This window comes from Lepidochelys kempii, chromosome 2, assembly GCF_965140285.1.
Source record: "Lepidochelys kempii isolate rLepKem1 chromosome 2, rLepKem1.hap1, whole genome shotgun sequence".
Lineage (NCBI taxonomy): Eukaryota > Metazoa > Chordata > Testudines > Cheloniidae > Lepidochelys > Lepidochelys kempii.
Window position 1 is genome coordinate 179,467,640 of NC_136381.1, and position 23,452 is coordinate 179,491,091.

A 23,452-nucleotide genomic window follows, 5' to 3' on the forward strand; every position below is an offset into this window, starting at 1 on the left:
GGAAAAAACATGTAGGGAAGGGCTTTATACCGAACTGGAGGAATATCCACCTCAAAAAGGTTATGAGGAGTAGCAAAGAGGCTATAGGGAAGAGAAAACAGATTGATCAGCAAAGAAAGCTACATCTTAAAGATCCAAAAATGGAGGAATAAAGTGAGAATTGTTACAAGTCAAGCTGAAGTAGATCTTGCCAAGGAAATTAAAATAAATAAGAGGTTTCTTAGTTATAGAAATAAAAAGAGAATGAAGAAGAATGAGGTTGGGCTGTTCTGCAGTATGAATCGGGTAGAGATTAAAGATAATCTGTGGTCCAAAAACTAAATTAATACTTTGCCTCAGGTTACAATAAGGATGAAAACTTAGGGCATGAAGACAGGCCTGACAATTGAAAGGCATGTATAGAAATAGAAATTACCTGACCTGAAGTAGATGAAAAAGGCTCAAGCATTGAAATTAGGTGGGAGCAGGAAGGGAGAGGATGAACTGGATAATTTGCAACCCGGGACACTGAAAGAACTGGCACATGAGATTGCTAGTCTAGTAGCAAGGATTATCAATAAATCTATCTATTCGGAGGTGGTACTATATGACTGGAGAACAGCTAACATTGCACCTATGTTGAAGAAAGGGGAAACAACAGATCTGGGCAATTACAGACCCATTAGTCTGATATCAATAGCATGCATGGCTTTAGAAGAAATTTTGAAGGAAAGAATAATTAAATCTAGGGAGGAAAATGGAAAAGTTGATGTCATGCCACATGAGTTTACCAAGGGAGATTGTGCCAGACTAACTTGATTTCCTTCTTAGGGAAGATAATTGACCTTTTAGATAATGGAAAGGTAGTAGATTTAATATAGAACCATAGAAATGTAGGTCTGGAAAGAATCTCAAGAGGTTATCTAGTCCAGCCGCTTATGCTGAGGCAGGACGACTATACCTAGACCATCCCTGACAGGTGTTTGCCTAACCTATTCTTAAAACGCTCTAATGATGGGGATTTCACCACCTAAGCCTATTCCAGTGCTTAACTATCCTTACAGTTATATTTTCCCCCTAATATCTAATCTAAATCTCCCATGCTGCAGATTAAGCCCATCACTTCTCATCCTGCCGTCAGCGGACAGGGAGAACTACTGATCACTGTCCTCTTTGTAACAACTGTGATACAGGAAGGCCAAGGAGCAATGGGAGAGTGCTAGAAGGGAAATATATAAGCTCAAAGCTAATTAAGGTGTGGTTTCCTGTAGCCTAGGGAAGGTGGCTGCAGGTTAATTGGAGCACCTGCAATCAATTAAGGCCCTGTTAGGAACCTAATAAAACCCCCTGCTTCAGGCAGACAGAGGAGGAGGAAGGAGAAAGGACTGGAGCTTGGAGGAGTGCTGTGAGACTTGGAAAATCAGAGAATCAAAGTAAGGGGGACCCTGCTCCAGCATGTAAGGACTTCAGGTACCCCACCCAAGGGGGAAGAGGGTAAGAACCCGCAAGGATTGAGAGGGGCTGGGGCTCAGAGTGAGGAGCAAACCCAGACCCCTCCCCCACTTCCCTCCTTTAGCACCTTCCTAGGCCACTAGTAGGGCCATTGACACCCCAAGAACAGAGCTAAGGGGGGGCATCTTAGCTCCCTGCCAAGAAAAGTGCAGGACCCACCAGACTAACATCGGCCATCTTGTCACACAACCCTTAACATATCTGAAGACCGTTATCCCCCATCCCTCAGTCTTCTTTTTTTTTTAAGTTTAAATATGCCCAGTTTTTTAACTTTTCCTCATTGATCAGGTTTTCTAAACTTTTTATCATATTTGTTGCTCTTTCCTGGGACTCTCTCCAATTTGTCCATATCTTTCTTAAAGTGCGGTGCTCAGAATTGGACACAGGCCTCCAGCTTCTCACCGGTGCTGAGAAGAATGGGACATGTCTTACAATCCCATCTCTTACAATCAATCCTCTTGTTAATGCAATCCAAAATGACATTAGCCTTTTCACAAGTGAATCACATTGTTGACCTATTCAATCTGTTATCTGCTATAACCTCCAAATCCTTTTCAGTACTACTGCCTAGCCAGTTGTTCTCCATTGTGTAGTTCTGGATTTGATTTTTCCTTACTAAGTGTAGTACTTTTCACTTGTCTTTATTGAATTTCATCTTGTTGATTTCAGACAAGTTCTCAAATTAATCAGTTTGACTTCATTAAAACATGGGATCACACAGGAAATTATTAGTTGTTAGAGAAGTTAGGGATTAGTACAAGAATTGTAACACAGTAAAGGAACTGACTAAAATGGATTGTGCTGAAAGGTTGTAATGTGCGTACTGGAGGGAGGTTACTAGTGGAGTTCCTCCAAGATTGATCTTGGGACTTATAATATTATTTTTATTAGTGACCTTGGCGAAAGAAGTAGGACTGCGCTGATTAAATTTACTGATCGTACGATGTGGGACAGGGGGGGCATCGTCAATAGAGAAGAGGATTGGAATATTCTACAGTAGACGTGTGATGAATTTTAATAGTACAAAGTGCAAGGTCGTGCATCTAGGGTTTAATAATAAAAATGTCTCCTATGAGCTGGGGGCTCGTGAGTTGAAAGCAACAGAGGAGGAAAGAGACTTGGGTATGGTAGTTGATCACAGGATCACGATGACTCACTAATATGATGTGGTTACCAAAAAGGCAAATGAGATCCTGGGATGGATTGTGTGAGCTATTTCCAGTTCAGATAGAGAACTATTAATGCCATTGAACAAGGTATTGATAAGATCTCATTTGGAATACTGTGTACAATTCTGGTCACCCATGTTCAAGAAAGATGAAGTCAAAGTGGAACAGGTACAAAGAAGATCTACTAGGATTATCTAGGGAATGAAGAACCTATTTTATGAGAGGAGACTAAAAAAGTTTGCTTTATTTAGCCTAGTAAAATCAAGGCTGGGGGGGGGGCTATGATTGATCTGTGCAAATACATCGGGGGGGAGGTAAATACCAAGGAGGAAGAAGAGCTATTTAAGCTAAAAGATGATGATGGCACAAGAGCAAATGGATACAAACTGGCTATAAATAAAGGAAGGTTTCTAATCAGAGGAGTGAGGTTCTGGAACAGCCTCCTACTAGGAGTTGTGGAGCCAAACAACTTAATTAGTTTTAAGAGAGAGCTTGACAAATTTATGATTGTATGCTGGGGTTGCCTGTGGGGAAGGAGGGCTGAGCTCAGTAGCCCTGGCAGGTCTCTTCCGGTTTATATCTTATGTTCCTAAAATCTTATACTACATAGCTCTTGGCCTGCAGAGGTCCAAAGGGGATTTTTTCCCTTGCATATTCTGTTGTGGGTTTGCTTTTGTTTTTGTCTTCCTCTGAAGCATCGGAAAGGACCAAACAGGAGATGAGGGGACACTGGACAGGGTGAGTTGGCACTCTGAGGTGGTACTGAGAATTCTCTCAGCTGATTGCCTGGCTCGTTCTTGATCACATGCTCAGGGTCTAACTGATTGCCATAAGTGGCATCAGGAAGGAATTTTCCCCTATATCAGATTGGCAGTGACATTGCCAGTTTTTTTCCTTTGTCTCCAGCCTGGGGCGTGGGTTGCTTGCTAGAATCATCTGGGTATCTCTCACTTAATCATTTCCCTGCTATTGTGGGTCTTGGGCATTGGTGTGCTTAGATTCATAGATATTAAGGTCAGAAGGGACCATTATGATGATCTAGTCTGACCTCCTGCACAACGCAGGCCACAGAATCTCACCCACCCACTCCTGCGAAAAACCTCTCACCTATGTCTGAGCTCTTGAAGTCCTCGATTCGTGGTTTAAAGACTTCTTGTAGCACACAATAGCTTCATCTCCCAATGCTCCGATTTCAGTTGCTGGGTTCAGTGTGCAGGTGCTGGGTGGTGTCAGAGGCGTGTGGTACACAGGTGGTCAGACTGGATCATCTGGTAGTCCCTTCTGGCCTTAAACTCCATGATTCTATCATTCAAAACCTACCTCTCTCAACCTAGACTTCTTACAGTAACATCACCAAAGAAAAATAAAAAGAGAAAAACAGAAGAATGTCATTGAGTGCACTTCCTAATTTAGGGAGGCAGTCAGATACCACAGTGATAGGAACCATACACAAGCCTAGATAGATAGAAAATAATGTTGAAAACAGGGTTGGTTTAAATTTTTTCATTTGATATGCGCATATACCTCCCATTGAGTTACCTGTGCATACCAATGGGTAGGATTTGGCCCTTCATATTTTTTCAAGCTTTCCCTGGTGTTAACAGTTCTTTAAAGTCATACTTTGATGTCTCTAAAGAATGTCGATCCCTATCTAAAATGTATGCAAATTAGAGCTCTTGATGACAGCCTAGGTTTTTTTGCTAAGACTAATAACTGCATATTTCAATAAAGCATGTCAGCCAATTGATATAGGAAATGCTTTAATTTGAACTGTTGTACCAGACATATTTAGTTATGAAATGACAATTTTCTGTTAGGCTTAGAATTACATAAATGATTAACCCTTCTGTAATTCTGTCTCTCAGTTTAACAAGAGTTACCAAAAAGGCAATCAGGTGGTAGACAATGCTCTGGACTCTCATCAAGTTCAGGTGATTGATTTCTTTCAGAAATAAAGTACATGATACTTCCAGCCTCACTGCATAAATTGCACTGCAGCTGCATCTTGTAAATGAAATGATTAAGAAAATCATGTACCTATCTTCCTTGTTCAGTGACAGTGTGAACCAATGATGCTTTGAAACAATTCCATAAGCTGATAGGAAGGAATTTTCCTAAATTCACAAAGAGGTGACTTTCACATTCTAAATGGGGGCGGGGTGGTGGAAAAAGGCATTCCTAATGTGTCTGTTGGCAGCTCCACTTCTAATTTTCTTCCTCCACATCTAGAAAAGTTTCCAGAGTCTTATGCCAATTTTATCCCTCAAGTGACTGAATTTGGCCCTTAGTGTTTTAATCTATGATTCAAAATATGCCTACCTACTGTACCATATTTATATTTTTCATTAAAAGGGCTGATTAATGGTTTAAGGGACCATGGAGCCCCATGGCGATGGAGGGTTAGGGGCTCCTTAACAGTCAAGAATTTTCCTGGTCTCCCTCAACATTTTGCCTGTATTTGACCTCTGCCCTGAGGTGCTTATGCCTTTGTTGACCACAGGATATTGATGCTTATAAAATAGGACACCAGGGTTGGTGAATAAAAGAGAAGAAGAAGGGTGATGTGACCACAAGACCAAGGATTTTTATAAAAATGGTGTTTTGGATAATTATTGTAAGTTACTGTTTTTGACATCAGAGTAGAGTTTTGTGGTGGTTTTTTAGTACGGAATAAGTCAAATGGTAGTATTTTGTATGTGGAGCATCCCATATCACTATTATGTGCAATCTAATGAGATTGCCTGTGAGATTATTGTGGACATATATATTAATTTTGACAATGTGTGGCCTAATGGTAACATTCTCATTGACATCAAACAACTGGATTGTGAGGATTCTGCTATCCTTTTTGAGTCTTTTTCCTGTTTTTCTGTATTCTAAAACTATTACTTGTTTGCTGTCATGTTTTTATTGTATACAATGTTAAGGATAAAATAGGCATCAGTGCCTGAGAATAAATAGGACATGATTTGTTTTTAAAGTCTCTTTTAGGCGCACTGTTTACAGATGCATACAGCAGCAGACTGGTACATGGCAGTCATTTGCCTTCAAGAAGCTACATCTCAATTAACAAAGTTGATAGACTGATTGTCTTAATGCAAATTCATGCAACAACGATTTCAGAGCTAGCAAATGCTTTAGTGTGATGGCTCAGAAAGGAGGGGGAATCCTCGGCATATATCTGTCATAGCACATTCTTTATAGCAATAAGATTTGGTGGGGGTGGGTGGGTTACTTTTGCTGTAGTTGTATTTTTTTTTTCTTTCACTAGATTTCATCCTTAAGTGCATTGTTTAAATTGTGGTTTCATGTCTGGTGTGAGGTGTTGCAATGTTCCAGGGCTTCTAGCACCATAAGCATAATCTGGAAGAATAGAAAAGAAAACTCTTTAAAATTGTAAGACAAGACTATGGGAGCATTCAAAGGATAGAGGGGAAAAATATGAGATGTGGTCAAAATTGAAAAATATGCCAAAGAGGGTAGGGACAAAAGAGGAGTTCATTGATTACCCTATGTGAAAAAAGAGTTTGTTAGCTGATCAAATTATATATATCTTCATCAATAGCTACATTGTAAGATTGACAGGACAGAGGATTTCTGAAGCAAATTTGCCTTTCTGTCTAGTAAGGCCTAATTCTCCTATCATTGAAGTCTGTGGGCCTTTTGCTATTGATGATGAAAGCTGGAACTGGCTGTGTTATAGAATATTTGCTGGTGGAGTTCTGTGTTGCTTAGATACTTCAGTGACTTGAGCCCTAAAATACCATAGACTGAGAGCGCTGCACATTGTAAGTTCTGACTCTTCATATAGAAGGATAATGCTAACTGTCAATATGATCAAATATGACCTTTTTTCATATGTCTCTGTCCAGTGGTCACTGGCAACTCATGACATTTACTGATTGATCATAAAATATTACATAATTTTTGTGATGTTACCCTAAAATAATATGTGGAATTAGAATTGGAAACTAGTTCCTGAATAACTTGTCACTACTGCACCTTTTGTTACGTGCTTGTTGTTTCACAACAGTGGTAGCACATCATATACAATTCTGTAGTTTACCTCTGAACAGTACATAGACATTGTACTTAAAATGGGACCTGGATAGCTCAGCGGATTGGTAAAGGCTATGGAACCTTCCGGTTTGTCACTGAGTCAAATCCATCATGTTCATGAATGATCAAAAGTCTTTACCATCTAACCATCTGTTCGCAATACAAGACGGTGGATTTAATGTAGTTCCTAGTAGACGTGTGTCTACAGCCAAACTCCCACTATTACAATTGGACTAGAATCCATGCTAACTGTCTCTGCAAAGAAACCATGAATGGGAACTGAATTGTCCTCTTACTAGACAGGTTGTCCTTCCAGAACTGGGTTGAGACCTGGTGGTGGGGTGAAATCGGAGGAAGTGCACAGCTCCTCTTTCTCTGCTAAAAGCAGAGGACAAACTCCCCTCCTCTCTCTGGCTTGGGTAAGTAGTGTGGCCCATAGCTCCCACTCCTCCTTGATACTGTGATGGCAACTTCCCCACCAGTTTCAATCTAGAGGCAGTATGGAAAATTGTGCATTTGTAGCCACCCATAGTGCCCAATTCTGCTGAAAACAAACAACTTTAATCTGCATGGCTGCCACTCCAACAGTACATTTATTTATTTCCTTTTTAAATGAATGTAATGCTCCTAGGTGTGTGACCCTTTTCAGTGAGAATAATTTGTATTAAAATGTGTGTGTATCTAATCTGACAAAATCACAAGAGACACTTATCCCAGCCATTTATGTGCCCCTTACCTGAGCACTATAGGCACCTAAGGGCGGATCCTCAATGGGTGTGAAGTGTCATAGTACCACTGACTTCATTGTACACCAGCTGAGATCTCCCCCTCCCCCAAATGTTCAGATAGCTCCCAAGAGAGGCGCCTAACTTTCATATTAAAAACATGATTAAAGCTCAGAACACACAACTGATGCTTCATTTAGGCAGTGCTCAGACATACAGGAGAAAATATGACCGCAAGCTAATATTCTTAAACAATAGCTTCAAAAGAACTATTTAAAGGATATTAGACAGTAATATACATTTAAGATTTTCCTAATTCTGCAGAATATGAAAAGCATCCTAAAGAACAGCTTTTTGGATCTAAAATATGCTTAAGGGCACTAAAATATGACAGATTTTTGTAAATACGCCACTGAAGTGTGAAGCATGAACTGTGTTACAATCACCGCTAAAGTACACCCAGTCAGTATTTTTACGTATGGTCTTTGGGATTCTCAAAGGATATTGATAATAGATAAAGATGCCTTTGATGTAGTTGCAAAGGAAACAGTTAAGATTTCAGAGCAGACTGTAGGATTTTATTGCCAAAGTATTTTTCTTAAGATTGCTTTGTCCTTTTGGAACGATATTAAGTTTCCAGTAACATTTCTGTGGTTATTTAGTGCCACAATGGCACTAAAATTTTCTGAAAAATTGCTAATAGTGCAATAACGGTTGAGAAGACCTTTAGAAAAAATTTAAAGGGTAAAATTATTATTATTTTTTTTTTACAATAGCCAATAAAAAACTTCTTCTAAATTTATTTTTGAAATCCCTTTGCCAAACTATTATGAGATCTACAGTTGGTGCCAGATCTTCAACTGGTATAAATTGGCGTAGTTCCATTGACTTCAAGAGCAGGTGGTGATTATGGGATTTTAATTAATTGTTCATCATTGTTAGGGAAAAGAGAGGATATCATACATGTCAATCAGACCTTGGCTTTGAAATATGTGATTCTTACTAATTGGAATTCTTCTTTGGGTGGAGCACAAGGGCTATGCCCCAATTAAAACCTCAAATTATAGTTTAAGTAGCACATGAGATTTGTACGAGCCAACATCTGCTTGTGTGTATTCATGTACACACATCCAGAAAGAGGGTGTATGTAATGTTTAGAATGAGTCATAATGTGGCATCATCTGATAGATATTTTCTGAAATTGGTTTTTATTGCTAATTAAGCTTTAGAGGCACTTTCAGTTATTTTAAATGACTGTTGTATATATGTATTTTAAAGCACATGAGACGATGTGGGGAAATGCCCATTCTGGAGGTACGTGGATTTTGCTCAGCTACATTCTGGATATACAACCTCTATTTTCATGTCTGTGTTTTTTTTTTTTTTTTTTTTCAGGCGGAAGGTTCCAGGCTCCAGAGAGAGCTAAGAGGATATTTAGCTGCCATCAAAGGTAATTTTTTAACAGGCTTAATATTTGTGTTTATTTTTTAACAGTTTTTGTAAAAAGATCCCCAAACAAATAGGAAAGGAGTACTCCTTTTCTTTTTACGGATACAGACTAACACGGCTGCTACTCTCAAACAAATAGGCTGTTTTGAAATAATTTTAAATACTCAATGGGGAAATCGGTGTGTAGTTGTGTGGCTTGTCCAACAGACCAGGTCAATGAGAGAGCATTTTTCTCATCATGGTGCCTCATTTCTGATTTGTCATCTTGCATAGACATTGTGGTCTAAGCTCTGAATTTCAAAATGTGTGACCCCTCATTACATACGTGCAGCCTTGCACACATTTTTCCCATGCTAGTCCTTATACAGACAAGTGATGTATTTCACATGCACAAACTCCCATTTGAGCACGCAGAACAAGCAAAAACAGGGCTTGCATTCTGTGACTCACCTTCACAAATGACAGTGTCCCAAAAATATTATGCCCAAATAGAGGCCACTGGTGAACATGCTACCACTTGTGAACGCTGCACTTGACCTCTGCAGCCATAATGCCTGAAGACCTTTCTGCTCAGGCAGTGGATCCCTTCCTCTCAATCCCGGTCAGTCTGACTCAGGCTTTAAGTCTTTGCATTGAGGTTTATCCAACCTTTCTGACTGTCAGGTGCATAATACATTATCTTTCATCTACCAAAGAAAAAATCATTTCCTCTTTTTGGGATCAAAGTTGTTTTCTATGTTCTCCGCAGAAGTTCACTGCACATCAGCCAAACGTCGGGGATAAAGCAGAGTTGTTTAAATCCTAGTGGACATGTAAATCTAACCGACTGAACACAGTTATTCCCTGCAGAGAGGTGTCTGTTTTGTAATCATCTCTTCTAGAAAACCTTTGAAGCCTGATTCTTGGGGGATAGCAAAAGAAGTTGGCCATTAGAGAGATGATGATGGTTTCCTGATTCTTTATCCGGCCCCATCCCCAGGATGCTCTAACATGGACCAGTTAGCAACAGTGCTCAAAGAATGTCTTGTTGCAGTTACTGCAAGTCATAACAAAGTTTCAGAGGACATGGATATGCTAGGAAATTCTTGCTGATGAGCCATTCTTTTTACTCCTATATTGTGATTCTCAAGTTATTATATACCATTTATTGTTTGTATAATTGTGCAAGGCACTGTACAGAAAAGTCATATAGTAGGCATGTGACATTCCTTGGTATCTAGATCAGAACAAACTATTTTACAGTTGGAAGGAATACGAATTCCTTTTGGCATTGCCTGGTGCTAGTATTGTATCCTCATTACTCAGACCCCTAGCATTACCAGCCATATATTTAGTGAGAAATTCTGATGCAGCTGCTTGTTAGCCAGGTCATCTTTCCTCAATGTAGGATGATTATTTTCATGGTGCTTTGATTTCTGTGCTGGTGACAACAATCCTCCTCTTCATCTCTATTTATTTTTTTAATGTTTTGCCACTTTATTTACTACATTATTTAATGAAGACTACTCTTTGCACCGAATTTACTTTAACTTTACATGAAAGTTCTTGATTCGCTTTATCGGCAATACTAGTCTGTTTCTCGTCATGTTGCTTGTCATCTAAATTTGGTAATAAATGGAGCTCAAGAGACTTTCAATGTGATGAATGAAGTAAGTTTGGTGGCTCAGTACCTTCCCAGTGATCATCTCAAGAAAAGTGACATAATCACAACTTGTGGCAAATGGCATACTTGTTGGGAATCCTACTGAGCACAAAATGATCTTTTTTGCCAAGGCAGACATATAGCAGCTCTTGTTACAAATGTCATACAAGGGACTGTGATATTGAATATGTAAAGAGGAATTGCTGTAAATGTACTATACTAAGATTATGCAAAGAATAAACCTATTATTTCGTAAAGGTAACAACATCCCATATTTACACTGGGCTAAATTGTGCCCGGGTTCTGAATGGCCACACAGGGCAATAAAGGGAAAGAATCCCTTCTTCCCTTGTTGGCCATACAACACTTTTATGTGGAGCTTGTTCTGGGTGTGGGTGGGGAACACAGACTGCTCACCCAAAAGCGAGCAACTGAGCACAATGTGTAGTGAGTCAGGAGTAATCCCCTCCCTTCATCTCCCCCTCATTTCCTCCCCCCCCCCCACCATGCAGTACGCTCCTCCATCCGCAGAGAACGGGGAGTGCCAGAGGAATTGTACTTCAGAGAGACACCTGTGCCCTAATACTCCTCCCAGGGCTGTCGAGCTCTGTGTTGCCCTATGCTTGTAGCTGTGCTGAAAGGTTTAGATGAGCTCCTAGAAAAACCAGCAGAAGATTGTCCAGTCACCTCAGTGATGAGGAAACTGCTGAACATTCTTCAACCTAATGCCAAAATTTGCATTTGTTGAAACTGCAACATTCCAGCCCACACACGTATGAGTTGAGTATTCACTGCACAGCAAATAACAGATTAGTGTATAGTTCTTGAACTGGTCAGTGCCTCCACTGTAAACTGATGATGATATCTTGTAACTGACATTTGAGGCATATATGGGAATTCTGCTACTTTATCACAATTGCACTTGCTGAATAGTACAACTGTTCTTGAATTGTTAGTTCTTCAAGGCAGGTACTGTCTTTTTGTGTATTTTACTGTGCTGAACACATTGTTGGAATTCAACAAATAAATAACAAAACAAACAATTGTTACCTTTTAGTATAAGGACTTAGACATAGGAGATAAGTCAGCACTTTCTAACCATATTAACAGCGAATGTATACCATAACTTGGCATATTTGGGGAAGGGACTGTCTTTTTGTTCTGTGTTTGCACAGTGCCTAGCACAATGGGATTTTGGTCCGTGACTGAGGTTCCTAGGTACTACAGTAATAGCAATAAATAATTAATAATTAGTCATACTTAGATGTGTTTCAACAGTCAGGAAATACTGTTAGTTGATGTGGTAGGCAGAAACAGAAGTTTGAAATTCTGAGCAGAATTACAGAGCCTGCATCAGTTGCTCTTTAATTATGGATACATTTTTGATGAGATGGCTGATATCCTTATCAGAACAGATTACACTGGTAGCTATTTTCAAAGATATAAGTACAGCAGACCAGCATCATGAGTCTCAGGAAGTAGACAAACTGAAACACTTAATCTCTAATTAAAAGGATTTTTCTCTTTTTTTATTTGGCAGTAAGTTGTCATGGTATGAACTCTAGTAATAAACTTAATTTTACTCCATGACATTGGAATCTCAGGATTCTAGAAGTAAGATGTAAGAAGATCATTTCTGAATTTTAATAATGCACATTCCTAAAAGAAAAGAGTTTCTACAGAATTCATGCACCTCCCTGGGCTCTGTGGTGCTTCCTAAATCTCTTGGCTTTAGCCTATTCAGGCCCTTCTTGTCCCTCTATGGCTCTTGCTCTTTTCTGGTGACCATTGGAAGGAATAAGGTAATTGTGTTAAATATGTGTAGAATATTTGAGATGCTAATAAGAGAATGCTACACCTCGCCTGCATTTCTGTATCATTCTGGCTACATTTCACTGCATCTATTCAACCTGTATTAGGACTCTCTTAGAGCAGAGGATTAAGGGAGTGGATAAAATTTCCCTGTTTACTATAGTTTTCATCTGATGGCTGGGGTCCTTCCTTCCCTCAAGCCTCTCTAGTATCAAGTGCCTTCAGGGCTCTCTGGGGGTTTTTATCTCTGAGCTCTTCAAAAGCCACAGAGTTGTAGTTGGCTTTAATCAATTTTGGGTTTAATGGTCCTGATTTTTAAATAAATCCTAAATCAACTTCCCTTTTTGCACCCCTAAATTATTTGCAAGGTACACAAAGGCGTGTAGATGTTTACCTGCAGTTATTTGCGGATGCAAATTGACGGAGTCAAGCCCTGTCTCTTTGATCTTTCATCTGGCATGGAAATGACAGCTGGCCTTCAGAAGAGCTGTAGGAAAGCTCACACATTCTGTGGCTGACATATGAGCTCCTATCACACACATACCCAAAACATAAATTACTTAAAGTTAGTCATTTCATTTCTTAGAATTTGTCTTTTGGATAAGACTTACTAATGAACTCAGATAATTCCTCTGAGAACCTCCTTGGAAAAACACCCTCCCCTCTTGAGTAATAAAATACTAGGAGCCAGGCCGGATTGTTCAGCTCAAGCCACAGGTACGGAAATTTCTCATAGATTGAGCAGGGATCTCCATTTGGAACACAAGAAGGTCAGCCCCAGAATGTGTCGATCACAAGGGAGCAACTGGAGTTAAGGGCCCACCGCGCACACACACACAGCAACCCTGTTCCTCTGAACCCTAGCCATGGCTTTCTGCTGGCTTTGGACTCCCTGGCAGCCTGTTTTCATGGATGCTCTGCCATTAGGGATTCTGATTCCCTGCTGCCCCTGGAAACACCCATCAGTGGGAGCATCACATCTTGGAAGATCTCCACTTCTTCAGGCTTTTATAATGTTTAAAGCAAATTACTCAGAGTAGGTAGGGGCAGACTTGTTCCCTCCCATGCCTGGCCTGCTGCCTTCAGGCTTGCCCTTCTCCATGTGTGGATCCGTAATCTTGCTAAGAGCCCTTGCAAGATCCATGGAAGGTGGCTCTTCTGCATGGAAAGAGGGAGTCGATTTCATCCATGTGAAGTTTTCAGGGGAAAGATACAAACCTCAAGACCTGGATTATTTACCACAGATTTTACTAAGTAACTCAATTATTTCATCATGTCTAGTGATTAAAAAGTAAGTGATCCAATTACCAAGAACAAGCAATTGATATTAAATATGAATTGCTAACCATTCATCATTGGTACAAATTATTTTACCATTCCTCAGAACTTAAATGGTTTTTTAAAAGTAATTTATCTTTCTCATGACAGCAGTTAAGAGACAGCACACAGCCTAGGAAAGGCACTAATCTTCTTAATTTCAGTATTGAAAAAACACATAAGAGTTATCAGTATCTGAAAAATATTGAATGCGAATAGAAATAAATAATCCCTGGACATTGTGAGTTCATGCTGAGACAGATGTGTACGCACATACAAATGGGAAGCCACGAGCTGAAAGCCTAGCCATAGATCATTGTATATGTATACATACACACATGAAGAATATAGCAATAAATATAACATAAAAACTATAGTCAGGAGGCAAGAATCATAGTCACAAGGCCAAATTTAGCCCTAAGGTACAACTCCCATTATCTCAGGTTACATCTGAATTTGGTCTATGGGGTCTACAGCAATATGGGGAAAGAACAGATTATTGGGTATTGATAAAAATATTATGTTTGCACTTTTCTGGTGTATTTTTGATACAGGCCAAGCAAGATAAAGAGTCCTTTTCATTTTTTAAAAACAGATGTATAACTAGGATCTGCAACATTTAGATAATATTTGTCCTTTCTACTACTGCGTTAGTGGAAAAAAAAATGACTGGCTTGGAAAGAATGAGAATGTGTGGTCAGTTTTGTGTGTATTAATCCACGATACTCATAGGTTATGTTCTCACTTATTTATCTATTTAGTCATTTTAATAATTGATGCCTTGTGTGATAGCTGCATGTTCAGGGTTGGTTTTCATTTTTTTTTCAGGTTTTACAAATAATGAATGTTGAATTTTGTTTGTTTGCTATTTCCTTCTTGTGCGTGTGTGTGTGTGTGTGTGTATATATATAATATATATACTTATTTTTATTGTTTTTATATAAAATCTTTAAAAGAAAGTCTCTGTCAATCGAGATCTTATACCCAGCACTGATTTTTGTTTGCACAGTATCTTATCTGTGGCTGAGTTGAATGTAAGCAGCAGATAGATATAAAGAGAAGGGCTTTGTTGGCAGGAACATATGTTGGGGGTGTAATACGCAGTGTGCTCAAGGGCACAAGAGCAGAAGAATGATGATTCAGAGTAGATCAAAGTGTGAGTAAGGATGTCTGAACCTCCCTGACGTGCATTTTTATTGAGTGAATGGTCAGAACACAGTATTCCTAAAAGCAACAATGCTGCTTTGTTTCTTTTTTTTATTGGCTGAATTAATTTGTGGCAGTTGAAAGAGGATTTGAAATAGAGCTCTACTAAAAGATTTGAAAATCCTCTTCATTTTGTTTGGCAAATTCTAAATCACGTTTTAAAAAAATCAGTAATACCTTTTTAAGGTCCAGTGATGCATTATTCCTAGCAAGGATCAGGTAGCCATATCTAGAGAGGGGAGTGAATTCCAGCAGAGGAAGGGAAATCTTCCGTAAGCCCTTACCATCAATTTGAACACTCTGGGCTAGGTTGTGGCATTAAATAATCGTCCTTCATTGGGAGTGATGCAGCACGCCCAGTTGGAGCATTGTGAGGCATTGTACACAGTGTCTCCTGTTGCTCTGGGGAAGCACACAGACACTGCACTATCTTTAAAGTGAGTGCAGTGAAAGTGCCACTCTGCATTCAGCCAGCTCCACAGGGGTGGGATGAGGCTTGATCCTGCTCTCTCCCCTTCCTTGCCCTCCTACCCTCTTCCACACAAACCCCTATTAGCACTCAGAGCCCTGAGGTTCTCAAGCATTCCTTGGTCCTAGCCTGCTCATAGTGGCAAGACACCCATGGATTTAATAGTGCAAGATTGAATGCAAGAACTCCCATTGTGCTTGACCCTTGTGCCCCTCCTTCCCTTAAGTTTCCATGCAGAGGCCAGAAAAGAGAAATCTTAATTTTTTTTCTTTTCTACATAGAAAATCATTTTTGTAAACAGAAAAGTACTTTGTTGTTTTACTTTTAATGTCCCGTGTGTTTTTCAAAGAGTGGGCAATGAGTGGGAGGATCGCTGAGCAGGTCACAAAATACCTTCCTTGGAGTATTTGAACAGGGGTTTCAGGCTATTCCAGATTTTGGGGGTAACGTCTCTATTTCTTTCCAGGGAAAATAGAAATTTCACTGCTATTCCAAAATTCAGTCAATTAAGGGTTTATTCTAAAGCTTACACTAGAGATATTTCCAAGGCAGAGCAGATGTGCTGTTGCAAACAAAGATTTTGGCTGGCAATTTTTTTGTGATTGAAAAGCTGGACTTTTTTCAACCATTCCATTTTGTTGTCATTGGAATTCAGCTCATTTCAGCAGGTTTTATGTAAAAGTTTAAATAAAGTTTGGCTGTAATTTTAAAACAAGAAAGCTATAATGTTGGCCTGACCCTTATGGATATCTCAGGAAGGGTCAGATCACTTCTGCAGATAGAGCCAGGATTTTATCCACTATTAAAATCAACAGCAACACTCCCATCTACTTCAGTCAGACCAGTTGATCTGGGTTTGATTTTCCTCTCACAGGTTTAGACTGATGTTACCTGTGCTCACTTCAGTGGAGTTACTACTTACTTACTTCAATGTAAGTGAGAGGAAAGCAGACATTTTGTATATTAGAGTGATTAGACTAAGCTAGACCATTTTATCTTCTCATCAGTAATAACCAATGGTTCAAAGGAGGGCATAAGAATCTCATTGTTACAATCTGGCACAGTACCTCTCAGTATGACCAGCAGTCTGTTGCGAGTGGACTCCATCACTGGGCCCCATGTGCTTTCAAGCCAGCTGGGTCTGGACAGAATTATGGCCACTGTTTTCTAGCTTTGGGTTTGTTAGGCACGTTTCCAGGCTCAGACTCTTTGTCTGACCCTTTCCATGGGACTGCAATGCAACTACCCTAGACCCTGCAACCTGTGCCTCAAACCACCCAAGCTCCCAACTATCAGTCATGTACACAAGCTCCCCTAGAGCTCTGCTGAGGCTGTGGTCTCTCTGTCCCTGAAGGGGTTAAACAAGTATTTCAATGTGGCAAGAAAGCAAGGAACACAGGTTTAGCAAAGGAATGTCTTAACCAAAGTCACTTCACTCTTAAAAGCTCTCAAGACTTCCAGATTTTTAAAATGACAAAAGGTCTTGGGATGCTGCCTACCCCAGTCTGATCTCACCCCTTCTGCGAGTCAGTGTTTCAGGCTGGGTAGAGTCTCTCCTGCACATCCTGCTTAAGTGTTACAGTGGCTGGCCTCTTGCACACAGCAGCATGCTCTCTTGAACACTGTCTCTGCCTGCTTGCCATGTGCTCCCCTGGCATGCTTCAGTCCCATCCCCCATTCATGCTGGCACCACCTGCATAGAAAAACGTTGTTCCATGGGCCAGGAGCTGAGAGCATTCAAAGTTGATAGCTACAGATCGCCATTTTGTTGGCTTCTCAGTGACAGTCCTTCAAGTTTTCAAGTGATTTTCCTGGGCAGAGCCACAATCTGAATGGGCAGAGCAGCTATCTGAATGTAATTCAATACACTGCCTTGGGCCAGTTTAGAAGCCTGTTCAGCACATAATACAAAATGGAGTTCATAATTGTGTACAAAGATACCCCACTCTGTCACACTCATAACAGACTATAAAGGACATTTCTTGTTAACTCCAGGTAGTTAGTAGCTGGTTTATACCTTGAACACAAGGTTTATTTTTTGTTTAAACTCTTTGAAAGCTACATTCTTACCATACCAACAAGCATTATATACAGGGCCCTACCAATTTCATGGCTGCGAAAAACGTGTCTCAGACCATGAAATAAGCCCTTCCCCATGAAATCTGAGCACCCCAGCTCGGGGCTCCTAGCTGCGAGCTCCGGCCACTGTCGGGGAGGAGATCTCTGGGTGCCTCCACACGCTGCAGGAAGCTCTGGGGCTGGGCAGCAGCCTTAGAGGCTCTTGCAGCCGGAGGAGGCTTGTGGAGGTGGGCTCCTAGCTGTGAGTTGTGGCCAGGCTAGGGGAGGACAAGACTTGTCCTTACCCGGACTGGCCACTCTCGGGGGGGGGGGGGGGGCAGGGGAGGTCAGTCCTTTCTCTAGGTACCTTTTGGGTTGGAACCCTCACAGTTACAACACCATGAAATTTTAGATGTTCACATCTGAAAATGTGAAATAGACCAATTTAAAAACCCTCTGGCCATGAAATTGATCAAAATGGACCATGAATTTGGTAGGGTCCTATTTATATAGAAGGAGGAAAATGTGGAAGTAAATAAAGATTTGACCCACTATTCCCTGTGTTGTGTAGAATAATATATTGTTTTTCTACAAAATCCTAGGCATGCAAGAAGCCTCTAAGAAGCTTACAGAGTCTCTTCATGAAGTGTACGAACCCGAATGGTATGGCCGGGAAGATGTGAAAATGGTTGGAGAGGTAAGAGATGTGAATGTGAAGAAACATGGTTGAGAATATATTAATCTGAACCAAAGAATGGAAATATTAAACTTAAGTCACTGAGTTGCTCATTTATTGTACTAATGTATTGGTGCAGAATGTAATTGTAAGGTTCCTAGAGAGCATCTCATGGTAATCAGAAAACACTCCATGAACCATATTTACAAAACACAGCAATAGTGGAAAAGTGTGTTCTTAAAATAATTATTTTTAAAATAAAAATGTGGTTGACATTCTAAACCATTATGCATAATTGCCTTTACTCTCCTCTCACTCATGCTCATTGAAAACCCAGGTAATTCTATTAACTTCATTAATTTGGAGTTATTCCAGAATTACTTCAGTGTACCGGAAGTGAAAGCAGATTCAGGCTCAATAACAGATGCCTCGCAGTAGCTTGTCAAATAAGTTATATGCACGTTTATAAGATTTAGAATGTTCATGATCATCCCGAAGTATTTCATAATAATGGTAGGACTAATTATAAGAGAGAATACCTGACTGCATACTGACTGCTCTCTAGCCAGAATCTGTTCTTGTTTACAGTGGTGCAAGACTGGAGTAACTCCACTGAAGCGTTACTCCAGATTTACAACATTGTGAGAGTAGAATATGACCCTTTTATCTTTGGACCAAGCCTGGTGGTGGCGGTGTTTTTATTGAATTTCTTTAGGGTGTAATAAATATTAGAGGCCAAATTAGGACCTAGTGTAAGCCGGTTTAAATCCCATGGAAGTCTATAAGCAAATTTATTGATGATGAGGGTGTAAGCTGGTCAGAAAATGATGTAAATTATAATCAGATGTAATTTGTACTGATCTGGCATTAAGTGTGGGAGCCGTAGCAGGAAAATCAAATACAAAATCTCCTATTAATTGCTTTTCTTGCTATTCTCCTCCCACCTTGCTCGCTGCCAATGGAATACAAGTTACATTTGTGTTGTAAACACACACAATGCCAAATTAGTGTAAGTTATACTACTTCACTGCTTATACCCACTTAAATTTATTGTCTGAACAACTTACATCTGACATATAACTTATATTACCAGTTACATCATTGCTAATTTTGGACTTGGGTACAGAATCTTATTTCATAAATGCTATTGTAAATACAAAATATTACCACTGATTCCAGAAGAGTTGCTAAGCAGGGGACTACAGCTCTCATCAGTCCCCCATCCCACTGCATTTCCATTTCCCCTGGCCAGGTAAGGAGAAAGATCCTGAACCAAGAGCTGTCTGGGCTCTGCTGGGAGGCAGTAGCCACATGGCAAGAAGGGAACGGCAAGAGAAGCTGAATTCAGAGCAGATTCCTCAAGAACTGCATACATAGCTGCATGTGGAACAGATTGTGGCTGCTAATATTACAGCCAGGTGCAGATTAGTATGGTATGCATAAGGAACAGCAGCAGCTGGGCAGGAAGCCAGTGCAGAAGGGTCTCAATGACGCACACTGACTGAGACTAGTCTGCAAGCTCCTATTTGCTTGAATGGAAACTGAACTGGAGACGGCACCTCAGGCACTAGGACTGGAGAGCCCAGTGTCTCAGTTGGACTGCCCCAGGATCCTGAATAAGAACCACTATTGCTCACTTTGAACTGTGACTGTTTAAGCCTCTATAACTAGGGTATTTGCAACCATTTCCTTGCCTACTAGCCCTGTAAAATACCTGTTCACTTAGCCGTGGGTCTGAGTGGTTATTGAATCCCACGAGGGCTAGCACCTACAAGGCCTAGATGCTGAAGCACCTGCAATGCCTGCCTCTACATCATGGTGCACCTGGCATGCCACTGGAACCTTAGGGATTTGGTGTAGTCCTGTCATGAGAAACCCCAGTAATTTACACTGGTGTCAGCGATGGGATTCCAAAAGGCAAAGTTGGCTGGCAGGATGTAAAGGGCAGGAGCCAGAGGCACGAGGGCTACTTGGTGGGTAGAAATGAACAACCCTGATGATCTAAGTTTTCCTCTGAGCTCCAATAATGGAAATAGGTAGGGAAGTGCAGTGGAGAGAGGGTGATGTGAGTTGTTGTCCTGTGCTTAGCAGATCCATCACACGCTGGTGTAGATCCAAAGTATTCCCGCTGATTTAAGAGGAATTATCTTGGAGTCACAATAGTTTACCTGAGAACACAGCTGGGTCTTGGTCTCTGTTACATACAGGAAGAATCTTCTATCTCCCCACCTGTGTGAATATGGTCTCAATCAGGGTAACACATGACACACTATAGTTTCTACAGCTGAGTCTTTTCCAATTTAATCTGAAGTTTGGATGTGATGTTATAGATTTATGCAGTGCTGAAAATAGTTTAGGAGAATATGCTTACCTTGTCAAGTCCACAGGCAATTATTCCTAAATTGTTCCATCTAAATGATTTTGATCTTTATGTGAGCAGAGAAGGTGATTTGAGGCACTAATCATTTATTTAGCAAGTGCTTTTCAGTCCCATTAGCTTTTTTGAAAATCTCCAAGATTTTAATTTATCTAAAATGTGTCACTGCAAATTATTTTCAAATGCCAATGTACCATAATTGCTATTGCTTGCTATGATCTAATGCTTTGCTGCTTTTTACACAACTAATTAAATCGTGTTAATAAATATGGACTTTTTAAAGTGTGATGGATTATTAATGGAGTATTCTTCATCAGAGTCTTCAACTAAGATAGGAAATAGATGAAATAAATTCTGGCATTTTGTGTCATCCTGCATTTACAATAAGTCTGCCTTGTGGCACAGAATGAGTAAACAGTGTCACTAGAAAATAGCCTTCAGGACTGCTGCTTGCCCTTGGATCCTGTAGGGCAGTGGTTCTCACCTTTCCCATACCAGGAACCCCCCAAAACTTCCCTCTTATCTAGGTGAGATCTAGCTGGGGCCTCCCTCCCATTTGGAAAAATGAGAAGAGCAAGGTGATTGTGAGCACCCCAACACCTGTTCAAATCCCAACGTTGGGAAACCAAGTCCCAGGAGACTTTCAGAAGGGCACTGATGTCTACCAGAAGCAGAACTTTGCCTTTCTCCATAGTATTCCTGATCAGTCCAGCTGCATTAACGTGCTCAGTGACAAGAGAATTCCAAGGAGCATGCTCTGGCAGTTCCCCGATGACTTTACATGGGAGTGAGACAGCCCCCAGCTGATGCGAAGAATGGATGTGATGTGAGGTTCATGTGAAGAATGGGTCTTTTTATCTGTTGGGGTAGCAGTGGTTTGTATCCTGAATGCAATTTTCTGACTTACAGATCCATTGAGTTTTGTGAAGGCCACCTATTTGCCTTCAAAATGCTCTATTAATGATAGGCAGAGAGAAACAAATATGGGGAATGTATGACTTCCCCTGGTCTGGAAGGATACTCAACCAGAAAACAACTGTTAAAATAAAATAAACCCATTTCTCCATTGTCCATACATTTTACTGAAAAATCAAAACTGAGGTTACAAATTACTCTAGTGAATGAAGGAACCACTCTTTATTCATTTAGTTTTATTGTGGTTTTAGTTGTATTTTGCTGCTCGTGAGAGGAGAGGTTATGATGTACATATCAGTGAACCTATTTATAGGTGGGAAATAGAGTAACTTTGGTTTTGGGACTACCGACCTGCAAATAGTAATCCTGCAAAGCTTGGATTCGTGACTTTCCAAGACTGCCACTACTTTGAAGACTGCAACATTTTTGAATTGATTACTGCAGTTAAATCTATTCTATTGCAAATTAAAACTCACATTGAAGATTTTTTTATCCATTTTACAACTAAATTCTGATTTTTGCCAGAAAAACATAAGATTACAGGAGAATTAAGATTTGCAATTTACATAAGTGTTTTTCCATTTACAGAAGCGTTTCCCCTAAATTTTGAGTGAAATTAAAGTGATTGTCAACTGTTTCTCTGTATCTCATCTTTCTTTACAGAAATGTGATGTGCTCTGGGAAGACTTTCATCAAAAGCTGGTGGATGGATCACTGCTGACACTGGATACATACCTGGGACAGTTTCCTGATATCAAAGTACAGTAATACATTTCTATACAGGGAAGATTTAAAAGGTTACCTATTACAATTGAGTCAAAATCATGCGAGAAATGAAATAAAGAATATACAGGAAGCCAGCTCTCATGTGGAATGTAACACATCTAATTCTGTAAGCAAGTTCCATTCATAGTCTATGCTATTTTCCTGAGTGAACAAAATTAAGTATTATGCAGTAGCACCATTTGATTTTCTTAAAATAGCCTTTAATTTTCTTAAATTAGCCTTTGTATCTCAGACTTTTATGTAGGTCTTTTCTGCTCCCACTGAAGTCAATGGCATAACTACCACTGACTTCAGCAGTGCTGGAGCACACCCCTTGGGTCCAAAGTGTTACTGCAGAATTATTAGAATAAGAAGAGTTCTGCCATTATTCTTTTCTTGGTGAGATGCACCTCTAGATGTTTAAAAGTCAATTGTTTTCTTTGTTGAATTTGAAGCAATAAATGGCTTCTGTGATTTGATCAATCACAAAAGCTTTGTAATACATCTCCATAGAGATTGCTATTATACAAATCACAACATACACTCCCCAAGTCCCCTTTTAATTCTGTCTTCCCTGTAAGGATTTCAAAGTAGCATGTACCCAATCGTGTGAAATTTCAATAATGTAAAACACTGAAGCACAAAGCTTAACACTTGAAGACAAATGGGACTATTAACATGCTTAAAGTTAATCAAATGCTTAAGTGCCTTGTTGGACTGGGGCCCTGGAGCATGGCTATGATCAACCGTGTGCAGTGGAGGAGTACATAATAAGTACATGACTAAAGAAGAGATGGGACTTTAAGGAAAACAACTCATTAACCCAACAGATGATGAGGAAGGAGAATGTTATAACTGGATGATACCGTAAATTTTCAAAGCATTCCTGACTCACATTTAGTTGCCAGGTAGATGCCATCCTTTGGATACTTATGCCAAAGCATCAAAAAATAAAGATTTCACCTTTGTTCAGAAGGGCAGAAATACTCTGTTTCTACAGACGGTGATTGGCTGAAGTTTAAGGTTACTATTTTGTGGCATTGGCAGCCAGTCAAGGTTGGCTACAGCTCTTGGTGGTACTTGTTAAAGGCATGTGTTCTGATATTTCAAGAAATGCTGGGTTCAGCTTTGTTTTCACAATGAAATGCTATTGAGGTGATAAGGATGTCAAGATGTATTGAACTGAATTTGGAGCAATCTTTGTAATCAAACATCCTGATGTGTTACCTTTATAAGTACCATCAAAGCTGTAGCCAGCTTATGTTAACACCATCCATTTTAAGAGCCATAGCCAGATTGGATGGCTTCCGATACTGGGGAAT

The 23,452-nt window shown here is 40.0% G+C and overlaps 1 protein-coding gene across 5 annotated transcripts in view; it reads left to right on the forward strand.

The window, feature by feature from the left end:
• Positions 1-23,452, forward strand: part of AMPH (amphiphysin) — a 172,234-nt gene that overhangs the window by 90,254 nt on the left and 58,528 nt on the right. For all 5 annotated transcript variants that reach the window (XM_073332856.2, XM_073332859.2, XM_073332857.2 and 2 more), the window contains exons 3-5: positions 8,840-8,894; positions 18,000-18,094; positions 22,029-22,124. In XM_073332856.2, the coding sequence (XP_073188957.1) occupies positions 8,840-8,894; positions 18,000-18,094; positions 22,029-22,124 (246 nt within the window). The remainder of the gene's footprint in view (positions 1-8,839; positions 8,895-17,999; positions 18,095-22,028; positions 22,125-23,452) is intronic.